At 43.6% G+C, this 14936-nt stretch overlaps 1 protein-coding gene across 1 annotated transcript; it reads right to left on the bottom strand.

Moving 5' to 3' along the window:
• Positions 1-247: 247 nt before the first annotated feature.
• LOC105568007 lies at positions 248-14031 on the bottom strand. Its single transcript, XM_012023344.1, has 5 exons — positions 13439-14031; positions 8379-8617; positions 2729-2869; positions 2366-2503; positions 248-1726 (listed from the first exon to the last, which is right to left on the bottom strand). The coding sequence occupies exons 1-5, from the start codon at positions 13752-13754 to the stop codon at positions 1523-1525; spliced, it is 1038 nt and encodes a 345-aa protein (XP_011878734.1). The 5' UTR covers positions 13755-14031; the 3' UTR covers positions 248-1522.
• Between the last annotated feature and the right edge of the window lie 905 nt (positions 14032-14936).

The following is a 14936-nucleotide window of genomic DNA, read 5'->3' as shown; positions in this document are numbered from 1 at the left end:
TAATATTGTGATAATGAAACTCCGTACGCACAGGCAAAATAATTGCATGTATATACGGGGTTTTAATTGTGATATATAGCCTTCTTTCTTTCGTATACACTAGGCACTTTTAAGCTCAACTAGATACTTTAAATACAATTAATCGGAGTGTAAAATCTTTATAAAAATAAAATAAATAATCTGAATAAATATGGATATACTAATATTATACATGTACCATGTTATGTATAATATAATATTACGTACAAATAATATTATATTACCTATAAACAAATTATACACGTATAAGTAGTCAATAAATTATTATATAAGATTGTGGGGTATGAATCGCTCGCGAAGAGAGGCCTTTTTAACGATATTGTGGGATTTCTGTGTGCATAACGTAATACACACACACTTAATCGCGGTCTAAATTACCGCGAGGTTCAAAATATGTTTTGTCTTATTATGAACCTACAGCAAGGATTCCTTCCTATTAGGTAGCTTCGTTCTCAGATTATCACTTCTTGTCTTACGCACTGATCATAGAATGCGTGTTAGGTGCCATAAATGTTCGTATGTTGAAACTACTACGCCAAGCAAGATATTGCGTGGACAATCACGCTAAAGAAATCAACTTGAAATTTGTCGTGGCATTTTCGTGCAATAACTTTTATCGATCGTTCTAATCTTACGTGCACTCTTTAAACTTTGTGTAACAGCCACTCGAAGTAGCAATGGTTGTTACAAATACGTTTTATTTGTATTGAGAGGTTATTAAAGATCTTAAGTCTTTACTGAAAATCAAGCCAATCGCGGCGATGTTGGTAATGCGTCGAAAGAAGAATGTAACGGATATCACGTTCCTAGAGTGTAAAATAACCGTGATATTTGATTGTTATCTCAAGGGTTATACGTTCAACGTTGAACGATTGAGCCATCGGATCTATTTGTCTCCACTTTTGCTTCTTGTATATAAAATTAAATATACATCCGCATGCTGTACGGCATCTTCGCGCGAAATCATAGCTTGTGTGATATGTGAATATGCATGATTATGTGTATATGACCGTGAGCTGAAACGGCGAAAGCCAGTGGACCAATAACGACGCGGTTTTTTAAATCTCTGTTTCCTACTCTTTCTCATTCGGTTCTATGCAGTACCACATAAAGTGACATCAAAGAGTGTCGAAGAGGATGGTGAATGTGATGAGGTGTCAAGAGCATTGATGGCACTTCTAGATTTATCATAGAAGCTTAATATGGACATAGTGATGCGGTATATCAGTCGGTTCGACAATATCACTCCTCATCGTCGACACCAACGAATAGCCCGATCCTCGTTGCAGAGACACATTTCATTAAAATTGTGTCCATCTACTAATCAGATATCAAAAGACGGTCCTCTTTCTGTGTCCCGTCTATTCTCTTCCCTGTATCCCCAGAAAATGGAGCTGTCAGTGACCGCGTTAATTTTCTGAGACGAGAGATGGACTTCGTCCTTCTTCGGCTTTCGTCGTACAGATCTTCAAGATTACGCAGATTACAAACGTAGGCGTAGATGCGAAAATACTTGTATCACGTATTCGAGGCCGTTCATATATTCTCGGAAAATCAGCCAGTCACGCAGATCACGGAACGTCATATCCGTCATCGTTCGGAAATCGGACGTCATGACATCTCGAGTGACGTCCGGTCGTCGCGTTACGCTACGCTCTTCTAAAGCAACTTGGATCTCACAGAGAACCTGAGAAAAGAAAAGCATTGGGATATTAGAAACACGTGTAGGTAACACTTGCAGATAATACACTTAGTGTGATGAAATTTTTCAATTAAAAGTAAAATATTAAAGACGGGAATTTTGTAATTTTTAATATCTACGTAAATTTGCTCTAATTGTGTGAAACTAATTGCTAATTTAATATTGATCACCACAAAAGTGTCTTGCAAACGTGAGAATTGAGATCACTGTTGCTAACAATTTTCAATAGACGATGACTGACTTCTGCAGTGATCTCTTTCGGAATCTGTGTTCTCCAAGTCGACGATGCTCATCAAAACTAACTAAAAATGAAGGAAACTCCATAGGAACTTGAGCGCGCCCAAAGCCATTCGCCGGAATGGTCAATAAAATGGCAGTTAGCGACGATCTTTAACGTCTCAACCTTTACGTAAAACGATCGTAAAACTTGGCAAAACGTCTTTCATCGTGCTTGCGGCAACAGAAGGTAGAATAATTCAGGCTAATTGTACCGATGTTATTGTGAAAGTCGCGCACAGCAGCTTTTTTTATACCGCGCGCCGTGAAAGAGCGACAGTTCGAATACCGACCGCTCAGCATAATTACTTAGGAAGATAACGGATTTGATCCTAAAACCAAACTCACCGCTCGAAGTTTCCACTCGGCTTCTGTGAATTTCTGATGATATTTAGGCTGATAATCCTTTTGATCCAAAACTACCTGCTCCAAGCCCACCGCATATTTCTGCATATATTCGTACGCATCGACGAGAGACGTGTTAATCTGAAAATACATAAATCCCAACGCATTGTTAGTCGGCTATTCGTGTATTAGTTATATTAGTACACGTAGAAATGTCGCAAAAAAATATATATATATTTGAAAGAAATGTAGGAATATTTATTAGAAGTACATGTACTTAGATAGTAAACTGTTGTATTCGAATAGATTATTAGTAATAACTGCAGATAGATAAAGCGAAATAACGTCACTGATAGCGTCACGTACTTCCAATTTTTCGAGATGCTTCTGGTCCAGTTCCTCTCCCAGCTCTTTGGGTATTTCAGATCGCGTAGGCAGCCAAGCGTAATGATTTTTCCTCCACAAATTGTGGACGCTGGCGAAGTCCGTCTTGAAAGTTTGTCTGATCTGCAAAATCATAGAAGAAAAACGTGGGCATGATTAGATGCGTCGTTTCACTCAAAAAAGGAGCCGCAGCATCGAAGAAAGATATGCGGGACTATCAAGTTTCCCCATCGTCGTCCTCTTGGCGCGTGCAATCTCGCGGAAATTTGAGAAAAATTATCCCGCGTGGGTATCGCGTTATTGCTACACCGTTCTGCATATCTTTCATATTCGTTGCGCACGGGAATAGATTAAGATACATAAAACGATACGTGACACGCATGTGTAAAATCATGTCGCTGTCATTCCGTCATGGGTTTCAATAGTCGTTCGTTTAACTATAATATTTTTTACAATCCAATACGCCTCGGCGTGATAGATTCTACATACTTTTTATTGAAAAATATTCTTAAAGGCAGAAAAATGTGATTCAGCAACAACACATTGCGAACCCAGTATCGACGCTTCTGTGTCTTGACAGCGGTGTATCTCACTGTCACTTTATATTGTCACTTCGCGAAAGGATCACGGACTAGTGCGCCGCGCTGCTCTTATTGTATTTCCAGGTATTCGCCAATTGTGCCAGCACTATTGCCAGCGCAAGTACCGATTCGCTCGCGTTAATTTCTCGCGGTAGCGCAGCGGACCGACGCCACTGGACGTCAGTGAGTTTAGTCACCGATTATACGTCGTGCAACACCTCGTACACGATCAGTCTTCCGATATCCCTCGTTCCTGGTACGAATGAAAACGCAGCCGGCCGTGCGAACTGCTGCGTGAGTAACGCACAGTAGTTCGTGTCGGCTCTCTATGCGGGAGAGCGCGTGCCACACGGGCGGCGGTGACGGCGGCGGCGGCGGCGGCGACGGCACGCTGACTTTTCGGGAATACCGGGATGGGTCAGCTAACAAAAGCCAGCTTAGTCCTTTACCCAGAAATTACTCAGAAACCCGGGCGCCGGTCGAGACAGACTAATTGTCCCATCAGGGATCGCTTACATCGGACGAGTCATTATGAATCATCCGTTGAGCCGGGAAGTGCCGCGAGAAATAGAGAGCGAGGGAAACGTGCTACAGCCTTGCGTAACATATTGGAAATCACTGCTCGTATTCCACTTTGATATCGTGATTCGATACAGGAAATTGTCCCGTTGCTCTTGGCATCGGATTTTAAGAGATTAACAAATCATAACTGTTACTTTTATGAAACGAAACTGTAGCACATTAATTTTATTTTACATAATAATTATTACGTAATTTTTGTATAGCATTTTGCGTTTATGTTTCACGGCGCACCGACGGTCCTGCATCGGCAGCGGCTATGGAGTAGGTCATCGGTCTCTTATTATGACGAACAGTTGCGATATAATTCGAATACTTAAACAACCGTCTTTCTTACAAAAGAATCCCGATGTTAACATTTTATATTAATGCATATTATCTCGTAAATATTGTTATCCATTCTACGTGCGCACGTGGAAATTTAATCTCATTGATCACGTACCTTGGATTGTTTGTCAATGCAGATAACGCACCGTGCCATTATCTCAAGTAGAAATGGAAATAATCACCGCGCGACGCTACTCTCGCTACTCTCGTACGACCTGCGAGTGCGATAATACCTTCGATCGCAAACAATATTGCTGAGAACCACGATTGCTTGATAAATCATACACCCTCGAGGGCCTGTACTATCCATCGCGTATGAAGCCGCGGAATAATGAGTTTAGAAATTCGCGTGGGGATTAACGAACGAAAAATATCGGCACGGCCAAGGTGGAAAGTAGCCGTACGTGACGACAAATGGATTTCGAAGGCACGACAGCGGCGGAAATTCGAGGGTAGCCCATAGAAAGGCGGCATCGCGGTAGTCATTCATTAAATTAATTCCCTCGTTATGGCATGTTCGATCTCGCGTACCTGCGGCCACTCGTGTGCCAATCGGCGATCGGCCCTTCTCACGCCCCGGTCGTTACGAAAGCGTCCAAGAGAATACAAAGATATCTTTTAGGCCCATCATTTTGTATCGAAAAATATTAAATACTCCTTGTAGCCGGCCACCAATTGCGTCATCGACTGTTACTGCTAATAATAACGATATCTACCGCAAACTCGCCTAGGCGTGTGGATATACGTAATGAGGAACCTGATGGGTAATTAAATGGAATTTTACGGTAATTTTGTGTAAGCAGTCCTCTAATAAATACATTAGCGAGACCTACACGTCTACCTACGTATGGCGCTCTCTGCCGAGCCCGCGTCCGCCTTTCCTTCTCTCAGGTGCCGAAAAGAACTCGTTTTCATCGTCGCGTTTTATGATGTGTTAGTTACATCCACGTGGTGGCTCTCAATCCGCCCGAGAATCGATACTTGGGCAATCTTTGTTTTAGCGCGGCACAGAAAACGGCGCTAAAAGTCACGAAGGTCCAAAACAATCGCCGTGATCTTTGTTTCACGCTTCGGAGCGCTTGAATATTCTTCACACATTTTCGCTGCGAGATATATAAATACGAGGAGAGATTGCGAGAGCGGGAACGAGCACGGGAAAAGGTGGTAAAGCGGAACAAAAAGGGTAGAATGAAAGGAATTGTCGCTAACAACCACTGGCGGCGGACAAATCTGTGGCGCGGGTCTTTTGTGCCTCGTAAAAGTCTCGTCGGCCACACTGGAGCACGAATAATCGTAAAACCGGGCTGGAAGCTGGCAGGAAGTAGGCTGGTAAGAATAGGTATGGTCTCCACGCGGCGCTGCCGAGGACCCGTCAAAATCAATTAGCCTTTCAGTCTTTCTTCTAGCGCGGCTTCACCGCTGCACCGCTTATTAGAAGTTATAAAATTTCGGTGTGACGGCTTCGAGAGCCGATCGAATGGTTCGCGATATCGATACATCCTATGAGAAGGAAATTTCGTCATAGAGTTTGATAATTGTTATCAATAAATACTAACAAGTAGTATTATATTGTGCAGATTTCTCCTGGTGTGGAAGCATTGTGTCAGGCTTAAATCCGATCTTTGTGATAACATTCAAACGAATTCGTTTTTGTCTGACTCTATAAGGAAAATTGAAAATTGACGATCGCGATGGTCACACACGTCCGGAAAATATGTCACCGCGCAAAGAAGCGACGCGAGTGAATATATTATAGAAATACAGCGGTACACCATGATAGGAGATATGTGTCGTATATATCGAGGCAAGTACAGTCTTCTTCATTAATGCCCGGACCTGCATTTTTATCATCATTTTTTCATCTGTACAAGTCACTGAGTTTCAGGCTGTATGTGTGGTACTACCGTAGACTTCTATAGAAGCTGTGTGAAGTATAGTCTGAAACTCATCGATATATAGATGGGAATAAAGATTGTGAAACTGTGAATCCTAGTAAAACTGAGGTCCAGGCATTAATGGATAAGACTGTACATGCACTGACTGGTTGTATATCCGGTCTGGGCTTTAATATGCAAGCGGCGTGCCGGTGTAGCGTATAGGTGTCCATACGCGGTGGAGAGGGGCAGCTTCCGATTCTGATTTATTGGAATCCTCCGCTTCCGATATCTTATCCGATTCCTTCACGTACTGGCGTCTGCACACGCGCGAAAACGTAGACGTTGGCCGTCGCTATCGCTACTTGTAAATTGCAGACGGTTGAACTCGATTTATTAAGTCATTCTCAGGCGGCGCGTCAATGACGGAAGAATAAAAATTTAGAGACAAAGCGAATAGACGCACGGCAGAAGGACAAAGCGCAGCAGATAGATTGACGATCGAGTGGACGATTGTGCTCTAAAGATTTTCAATTATCCCGGAAGCCTGTTGGAAGAATGGCTGCAAGAGATTGCGAGGTCCGCCGCAAACTTTCCTCTCGGCGTTTGTGCCACGCGCGCGAAAGATACATTGGCCGTGAGATTTCCGCCGTTCTCAGTATCCTTGGCTAATCTACTCCTTTCTCTCCCTGCCGGTAGACGGCCTACGCTACGATAACGAGTGTTGGACGGTGAAGACACTGGACCACCAGACAGTGTGTCGCCGCAAGTCGATATCAGTGGAGGAAGGCGCCCCTGGAGCTCTTAGCCTCGCCGCGAGCACAGAGCCGTGCGGAGAGGAGAGAAACTTGACTCTTCCCTGTCATCATGTTCAACTATGACTTCATTCCTTCTCCATGCCATCTTTTATGTGTCGCAAGTGCCGAGGCATTTACACGTGCGCGATTTATTGTCTTTCTCGTCAAGGGTAGGAACGAGTTGCGGCCGGTATGATATCGGATTATGCGCTGACTTGGAAAACATCGGTATCCGGTATCGCCGCGCGATGATATAACGGGAACGCTTTTTAACCGCCGGAGCCCCAGGGCGAAACGGACCCTATAATGCGAGGAGGCAGAAATACCCTTTCTCGATGCACGCGACGAATGCTAATTTACTCGGTCATATACTCGCTTCACCTAGGTAAACACCGTTCGCGGAGGACGGTCTTTGTCTGGTCTTAACTGATGTTGTTCGGCGATCAATCATTTATGTCTGGGTACCATTATTTGGCGAAACGCAGTCGTTTGAGTTAATTGACTGGCGCTTTCTCACATCGCGCTTTTTAGAAGTCTACGTTTTCTTTCATTGAAAGTCTAAATTATCTTACAATTGAAATCAACAAGTGGAATATCAAGCGGATTACGCATAAAAGTGTAGGACAGTTTCTCTTGAGATTTGAAATGCGAATCACCTCTGTTTCTGAGGTTTGCGAGTCGATCTCTTTTTTGGATTGCTCCTAGAGAGAAACCTTGAGAAATCGCTTGGGTCTGCTGCGTGATTTATTGTCCTTGGCCATAAATAATAAGGTACGATTGGGTGGGAAGATTCTTTCGAAACAAAAATTTCTCGCTATGTATCTATTTGCTCCATAAAATTGATAAATATACTATTTAGAATTTGAAACGCAGTCGCAACTTTAAGTAATAATTGTTGAATATAACTTAGAATAAAGACAATTATTCAAATTGTTAGGTAAAATATAATGTAAATGAAGACTGTTTAATTTAATATATTTAATGTAAATTGAACAAATTCAGTATGAATTTATTGTAATTTGAAACGTGAGCTGTACTGAAATCAAGTGCGCACATTTTGTAAAGTTGAGGCTACTAAGCTGTAATATTCATTATTATATTTTTACAGTGAGCAAAAATCAAATTTTTATTTGACGAAACGTTTTCGAGTAACGTAAAGACGCGGCGCGAGTTACAAGATCGGGAGCTTCTTCAAAGATTTATGTGACTCGTGGAACTGCGATTGAACGTTTGGATGACCGGAAGTACTACCATAACCGCCTTCCGCTCGAGGTTCCCTCACTCTACGCGATCCCCTTCCCGAGGTCGTACCGGTAATTATCGAAGAATTGATGAGCTTAATTTTTCAATAAAATCACCGATATCGGATCGACGTGAATTACAATGGTACGCACTGATAGGTGATTCGCAACGAAAAACCACTGAACCGGAGTGGCAGTGCGGGAAAGAGAGAAATATGCATTCTGCTACTTACAAATTCATCTCTGAAAAGTTGCGCATGCTTCAATGCCGTTCTCGCTTGGAGTACTATTTGGTTGAGGAGATCATGGTCCTCCAACTGTACGATGTCCGGACTGGAGCCGTTTGTTCGTAATTTGGTAGAGACGCCACACGGGTTCACCCATTTCATATCGTCCGTTTTGTTCGGGGAATTCATTACCGGGGCACTTTGCACCGCTAGCGCTAGGAGAATCACCAACGCGCTGCCTAACCCTGGAAATAAAAACGGTCACCTTAGACTTGTGTCCTATAACGGTCCTTGTTACACAATTATAATCAAACTACTCGACCGCAATGTGGAATCCACTTTCGATGTTATGAAAATATCTACTATTAAAATATTAGAGTTTCCTAGATGAAATTGCAATTGACACCACATTAAAGGGTGCCATTTACGCATCGAGTAATTCGAGCGATTCAACGAGGCGCGTTTTTCTTCCTTATATCTTAATGTTCTCATTGTATATTGTATATTTTAATACGCCGTATGTACCATCAGTACGTTTTGTAGATCATGGAAACAGTTACGTTAATATAGTTCCATCGGAGATCCGTAGCGAACGAGCGCCATGGGATGAGACCCATTTCGCGATGTAGATTAACTTGTGTAGGGGCATCATTAACGGAATTGTCTGAGCCTTAAAAAAGGAAAAACCGAAGACGAGGCTCAATGTTCGGCGGTAATCACGATTTGACGTGAGAGCCGCGAGACGCCTGTGTGAAATTATCATTGAGCTTCCGGCTCATTGGCCCTCCGTTTCCACCCTCGGGGATTCACTCGTCGATAGTAAGCGCCTAAATGGTAGATTCCGATCGGGACCGTCTTATGATCATCCGGCAGTTTCAAGATCACCGCACGTCGAATTACGTCCCCGCGAATTCGTCGTCGCATTATTACGCGAGTTACGACCCTTGATGAGGGGCCTCAGATCACGTGCAGCGGTACGACGACAAACCATCAACAGTTGTGCGTACGCATTTGAAGGATGTATAACGACGGGAGGCCACCGCATACGACGTGTTGTCTGCATTTAATCCATGCCCCCCCCTCCCCCTCCTCTTACCTCCCTGTCGTCTCGAAGAGGTCTCAAAAAATCGAACGATGCATGCATTGCGCGTACGCCGCTAAGTGTAATGGTTGATTTAAAGGTAAATCGGTTTGCACAAAATATGGCATTTTGCATTTATCAATGTTAAATTCGATCTGTTTATACTCTTCTCTTCTCTGAGGTCGATCGCGATCTATAATGAGAAAATTGTGCGCTAGAAAGTCGTTTCCTTTTGTCGAATGACTTTAACGTTATTACTGGACAATGTTAATTTGTGTTTTCAACATTTATAACGGAGCATCGGTAGTTTCCCAATCAGGTAAAAAGTGTCACAAAGTATTGGAGAGTTAAAGTTTTATATAAGTCCTAGCTCTTGAATTTATATCGTTAGCTGGACGAGCAGCCGCGCGACCGAAAACCGGAGGTGTGTCGCACCATCCGCAGGCGCTAACGAATTTAATTTTAATGTGCATGAACGCATGATGGAGCCGACGGACGCGCCGTACAAACGAAGGGAGATAGAAATGCAGACGGAAAAAGAGCGAGATGTAGAGAAAACGAGGAGTGGGACGGGGAGACGCCTCGAACACTTAACGCATATTAATGAGCGGCTCTTAAGTGCGTTCTGCGTTGCGATGAGAGAGCAATTTGCCGCAGGGAAGTTTGCGCCCTAAAGTGACGACGCAAAACCGTGTCGGCCAGCAGCGGCGACACGTTGCCATAATTTTTCGGGCGAACATACCACGATTCGCTACTAATTTACAAAATCGCAAGAACGCGATAAACGTTAATCGCGCGTAGTCCATATTTTTTAATACTCAGTTAGCTCACGCAGCCGCCTGTAATACGCGAAATAAGGAATTAATGAAAAGTTAAATCGCAAATTTTCACAGATGTAACTATTCTCGTTGCGATGGCGTGTATTGTAAAAGCACTCGGGTCCCTTTTTTCGTAACTAGTTGCATAATATACGTCAGCGTATCGATAAAATCATATTTTTACACTTTATTTTTAGCACGAAAGAGTAGTAGAAAAGAAGAGCAAGAAGTATTCTCGGAAGGTTAACAATTCTGGCGGAAAGCGTCCAATTAATGTCTGCTAATGATCTTAGAAGAAACACGTGTGTACTTGCAATATACTTTTCGCCCATATACGAAAAGGACCGTATCTCGAGAAACAGCCGTTCGCAAGTATTTTTATCGCGCCGCAAAGCTCGCAGTGATCCACGTAAATGATCCAGGAACGTATCTCCTTACTCGTCGTTCAAAGGCATCGTTTACTTTCTCTTATTTCTTTAATTACTCTGTCTTCCTTTTTTCTCCCGGACGTTTAATTGCTACGCGATTAGTCTTCCACAATCGGTTAAATTTGTCAGCGGAGAAAGGGATACGGTGACATAGACACTTTCAGACGAGTTCGCGTTCTCGAGAAGGAAAACAGAAACGTTCGGAAGCTGGGCGCGATCTTGTCGCTCAAAACTTATATTCTCACCTATTTACCTAATCCAGGAACTACGCGTCGTGAATTTAATTGTTTTTCGCAGAAATGCCGTACGGTGGAAAACTATTGTTCTCGACATACTGTAACTGGTAAACTTTTTTACGCGTATATATTTGGTAATCCATGCAACAAATGTTCCCTTAATTTACACGTCTCTTTAAAAGGAAGCTCGACTAAGAACATATGAAACGTACGTTCTTCTCGTCGCGCAATTACAATCTTGTCGGTGAAGAATAGTTAATCGTCGAAGCATTCGGCAGATGACAGGCTTTAGCGCCATTTTACCCTCCTTTATACTTTCCCTGGTACTGTCTACGTATCGCCGATACCGCGAGGGCCTACCTCAACGACGACTCTCAACGACGGCGTTCCATCGAAATTCCTAAGAACCCGCGGCCGCGTTGAAAAAAGTATGGCGCGCAAAGCCGGTGAACACCGGTGCAAAGCGCATCTCTACTGTCGGCCAACAAGAAAGACGGTGAAAAATGCGGTAATGACGCACTGTCCTCGCATTGCTCGCGACAATTATACCCCATTACGCCCGACCCGCTACTCCCTTTTCTTCCGTTCGTGTCTACGGACCGAAGCACGTTGCGGTAGGTCGCACTACGGCGCGCATGTACGTTTGACAATTTATTATAGATTGCTCTCTGTCAATTCGTCATTGTCATAAAAGAATGGCCAAGTTGTACGTCTATTGGAGTTGTCAGCACCTTTCGAAATGTTTCACCTCGCTTAAGAATGAGAGCGGCAAATGCCAAACGTTGTCTTACTGGAAAGTACAAAAGTATCTAGGGGCATCTGGCCGAGATTATCTGAAAGACGAAACTACAGGTTTTCACGGTTCGTAGAACCTAAGGATTTAAACCACCTGTAGGACCCTCGTAGCGTTCAACAGGTGGGCGGACGGAGGCAAATATACCGCGCGTCCTGGCACGTGCCGCGTTTTAAATTCATTCCGGGAAATCCAGAGCTCCCTACAATAATACACCCTCATCGATTTTACGGAGAATGTGGAAGAAGTAGATAAGACAGTAAATGAAAACGCGTGTAGACTCAAGATTCGCAAACTTGTAAACGAAGAATCGATAAGGAGGACCGTTACAAGCCGGATGACTAATACGTTCATCGGCATGCTCGAAAATGACGTCAAAGTCGCAAGAGAGAATGACATGAGCGGCAATGAACCGAATGAGAAAGAAAAGCGTAATATCACGTTTATGTGCTGTACATGGCGTCTTACCGACACGCGAAGAGAAAATATTTAGATAACACATATTTCTACGCAAAAATTCATATAGCTTAGAATTAATTGAAGAAATAATTGAGAATCTAATTTATGCAATGTATTCTTTGTACAGCAATGCTTACGCACCAGAAGCATTATTTATATTATATTACAGTAGATTTTAATGTTAAATGTTTTATACGTTTATATTGTAAAAGAATGACATAATATTACGTAAGAAAGTTATTAAAATTATGACTTTTAGAAGTTTATATAAACAGTTCAAGATTTTCATCGGCAATTGAGGAAAATAACATTTGTAGACCGAGGAGTATGTTTAAAGGTGTTTTCTAAAGATACTTATCAGAGGCGGCGAGCACCGCTCAATGATTAAGGTTTCGAGACACACGCGGGTTTTACCGTCAGGTCATAATCCGCTCCGGGTGCAGATTTACGAGTCATAATCAAGTTTATCGATGCTAGCCAAGTAATAGGATTCCCGAGTTCTACTTTTACATACGAATCCGTGTATCTACTATTTCGGATTATGACTAACATAGAAAAATTCATGGAAAATTTGGCTGAATCCTCCTGATACAACGTTTGTATCCGATAGACGTACTTGCCAAGTTAGTTAATATATTTCCGCGTCGACGTTACGAAAGGTTAATAAGGAGCGAGGGATATAAACAACTGGCTTGATGCAAATGAAGCAAATCCTGATATGATTTCTAAATCAATTCGGAGAAAGCGTTGCGACCGGAAAGAGGATGCAACTTTTATATTGACAACGACCACGCTGCAAAGAGATAGAACCGTACGATGCAACAGCCGAAATATTATTAAAATAATTGCGTAATGCATTTTGCTGCATTATCACGACCACGAGTCAATCGATAGTAGTGTAATGTCTGCATAAGAATACAATAAAAGTATTTTGTTCACGTGACAATCAATATTGCACCTGCTACGACCCATTTTATGATACAAGAGTACTTTAATACACATGACGCGCCGATCTGCAATGCATTTAAACAGCAGTTTCTGAATAAAAAGTCTTAATTAATTAGTTTTCTGTTGTGTCGCAATAAATAATGTTAATTTTGCAATATCAACGTTCATTTGTGCAATCGCAATTATCGTTACACTAGCATTAAGTGATTGCTATGTAATCTGGTGTTGTGTACACTCGTGTGTTTGCGTGTGCGTATGCGCGCATACGTGTGTGCGCGTGTGCGCGCGGTAACATCGACTTACTTAAGGATCTGAGTACGTTGAAGGATGCGTTAGAATGCCGTGTTCTCCGGTCGTGATAAAATGTAGGCATGAGGTGCGAATCACTCTTTCTCTCTCGTATAAGCGTTTTCGCGGTTATCGCTTTAGTGCAGCGACGTCTTGCGACGATGTTGTCCTGATATTTGGTCGGTTGCAACGATGAGATCGTGGACTTCGGTGCCGGCGCGTTGACTCGCGCGGCATGGTCGTGCACCCGGTGGGACGTAGTCCTCTGATCGCGGGTGAGTATGATCTCCATTTGCATCGATGGATTCTCTAACGCGTTCTTCACAATCATCGTGATCGCATAACACTGTTGCGCGGGCACTCGCGAACGCACAGCCTCGAGGCAGGAGTAACGCCGGTGTATCCCTCGCGGATCTCTTCGCGTCAGCAATGTATGTATGCTGGTAATAGATACACGTGTGTTATATACATATGTATATAGGCATGGATACCACGGACGGTGCGTGCGTGCTCCAACGTTCTGTCGCACGATACGGCACCGATCCCGGTCACCTGAGGGGTGGTCACAATCGAAAAACAGTCTGCACAGATTCACAATCCGTTTGGCACTGGTCCCAGCACACGCGATGCACTGATTCTTATATGAGGGGGTAGAGGGGTTGTGGGATCCTGAGAGAGAAAGAGGGGAGGGGGGGGAGGGTGCTTGATAAGATGGCGGGGGTATTCAAGAAGAAGAGAAAGAATCAGAGGGATACACTGTTAAGGGTAGTGCGTTTTCCTCTATTTTTTCTTCCGGTTCTTCCTCTCTTTGGTTGCCTGCTTCACTGTTACACCCTCACTCCCGCGAGTGTCCGTTTCCTTTCTTTATCGTTTCCCACGCCTTCACAAGGCTATGTTTCACCTTTTAATTGAAAAGGTGAGCTTGACGTCAAAGGATGCTGCACGATCACTGAACGATTTGTCGTACGGAAAAAGGGAGGCGCGGCCAGTCAAACGAATGGACAGGATAAGAAGGCGGGCGAAGCAAATTGTTCGTTTGTCGCTATAGTAGGAGTGAACTTGTCTAAGGGGAAACGGTAGTAGAGGTCTATCCGTCTGCCTTGGACGTACGTAGATCACCTCTCACTGTCGTACAGTCTTTATCCATTGTATTCTCTTTCGTCCCTTTTTCTCCTTCTTTTTCTCTTTCTTCCTTCCTCCCTCTTTCTTCCTATTGGAACGCAGCTCTTTCACTCTTCCTATCACCTCGTGCGCCCCCGGTGTATGACTGTCAGTGTATGGTACTGGCCACTCCGTCGACCGGTGCCTATATACGATTGTAAAGTCACCGAAGCACGTGGCCCGCACCCCGCTTTCGGCCAATCCTCCCACCATTCCCGCCCTTCCTTCGGCCACCACCTCCTTCGTCCATCATCTCCTTCCCTTCTCCACGTTAGTCCTCCAACGCGGTGGTTCAGGACTCATTCATAACTCCCCGAGACCAACTTGGTATCCCCTCTTAATCTGTCCCCAC

Source organism: Vollenhovia emeryi, unplaced genomic scaffold (genome assembly GCF_000949405.1).
Source record: "Vollenhovia emeryi isolate VEMERY1.0 unplaced genomic scaffold, V.emery_V1.0 DF939132.1, whole genome shotgun sequence".
In the NCBI taxonomy this organism is placed as follows: Eukaryota; Metazoa; Arthropoda; class Insecta; order Hymenoptera; family Formicidae; genus Vollenhovia; species Vollenhovia emeryi.
The sequence above is the reverse complement of the archived record's forward strand: the minus strand, read 5'-3'. Positions and strand labels throughout refer to the sequence as shown.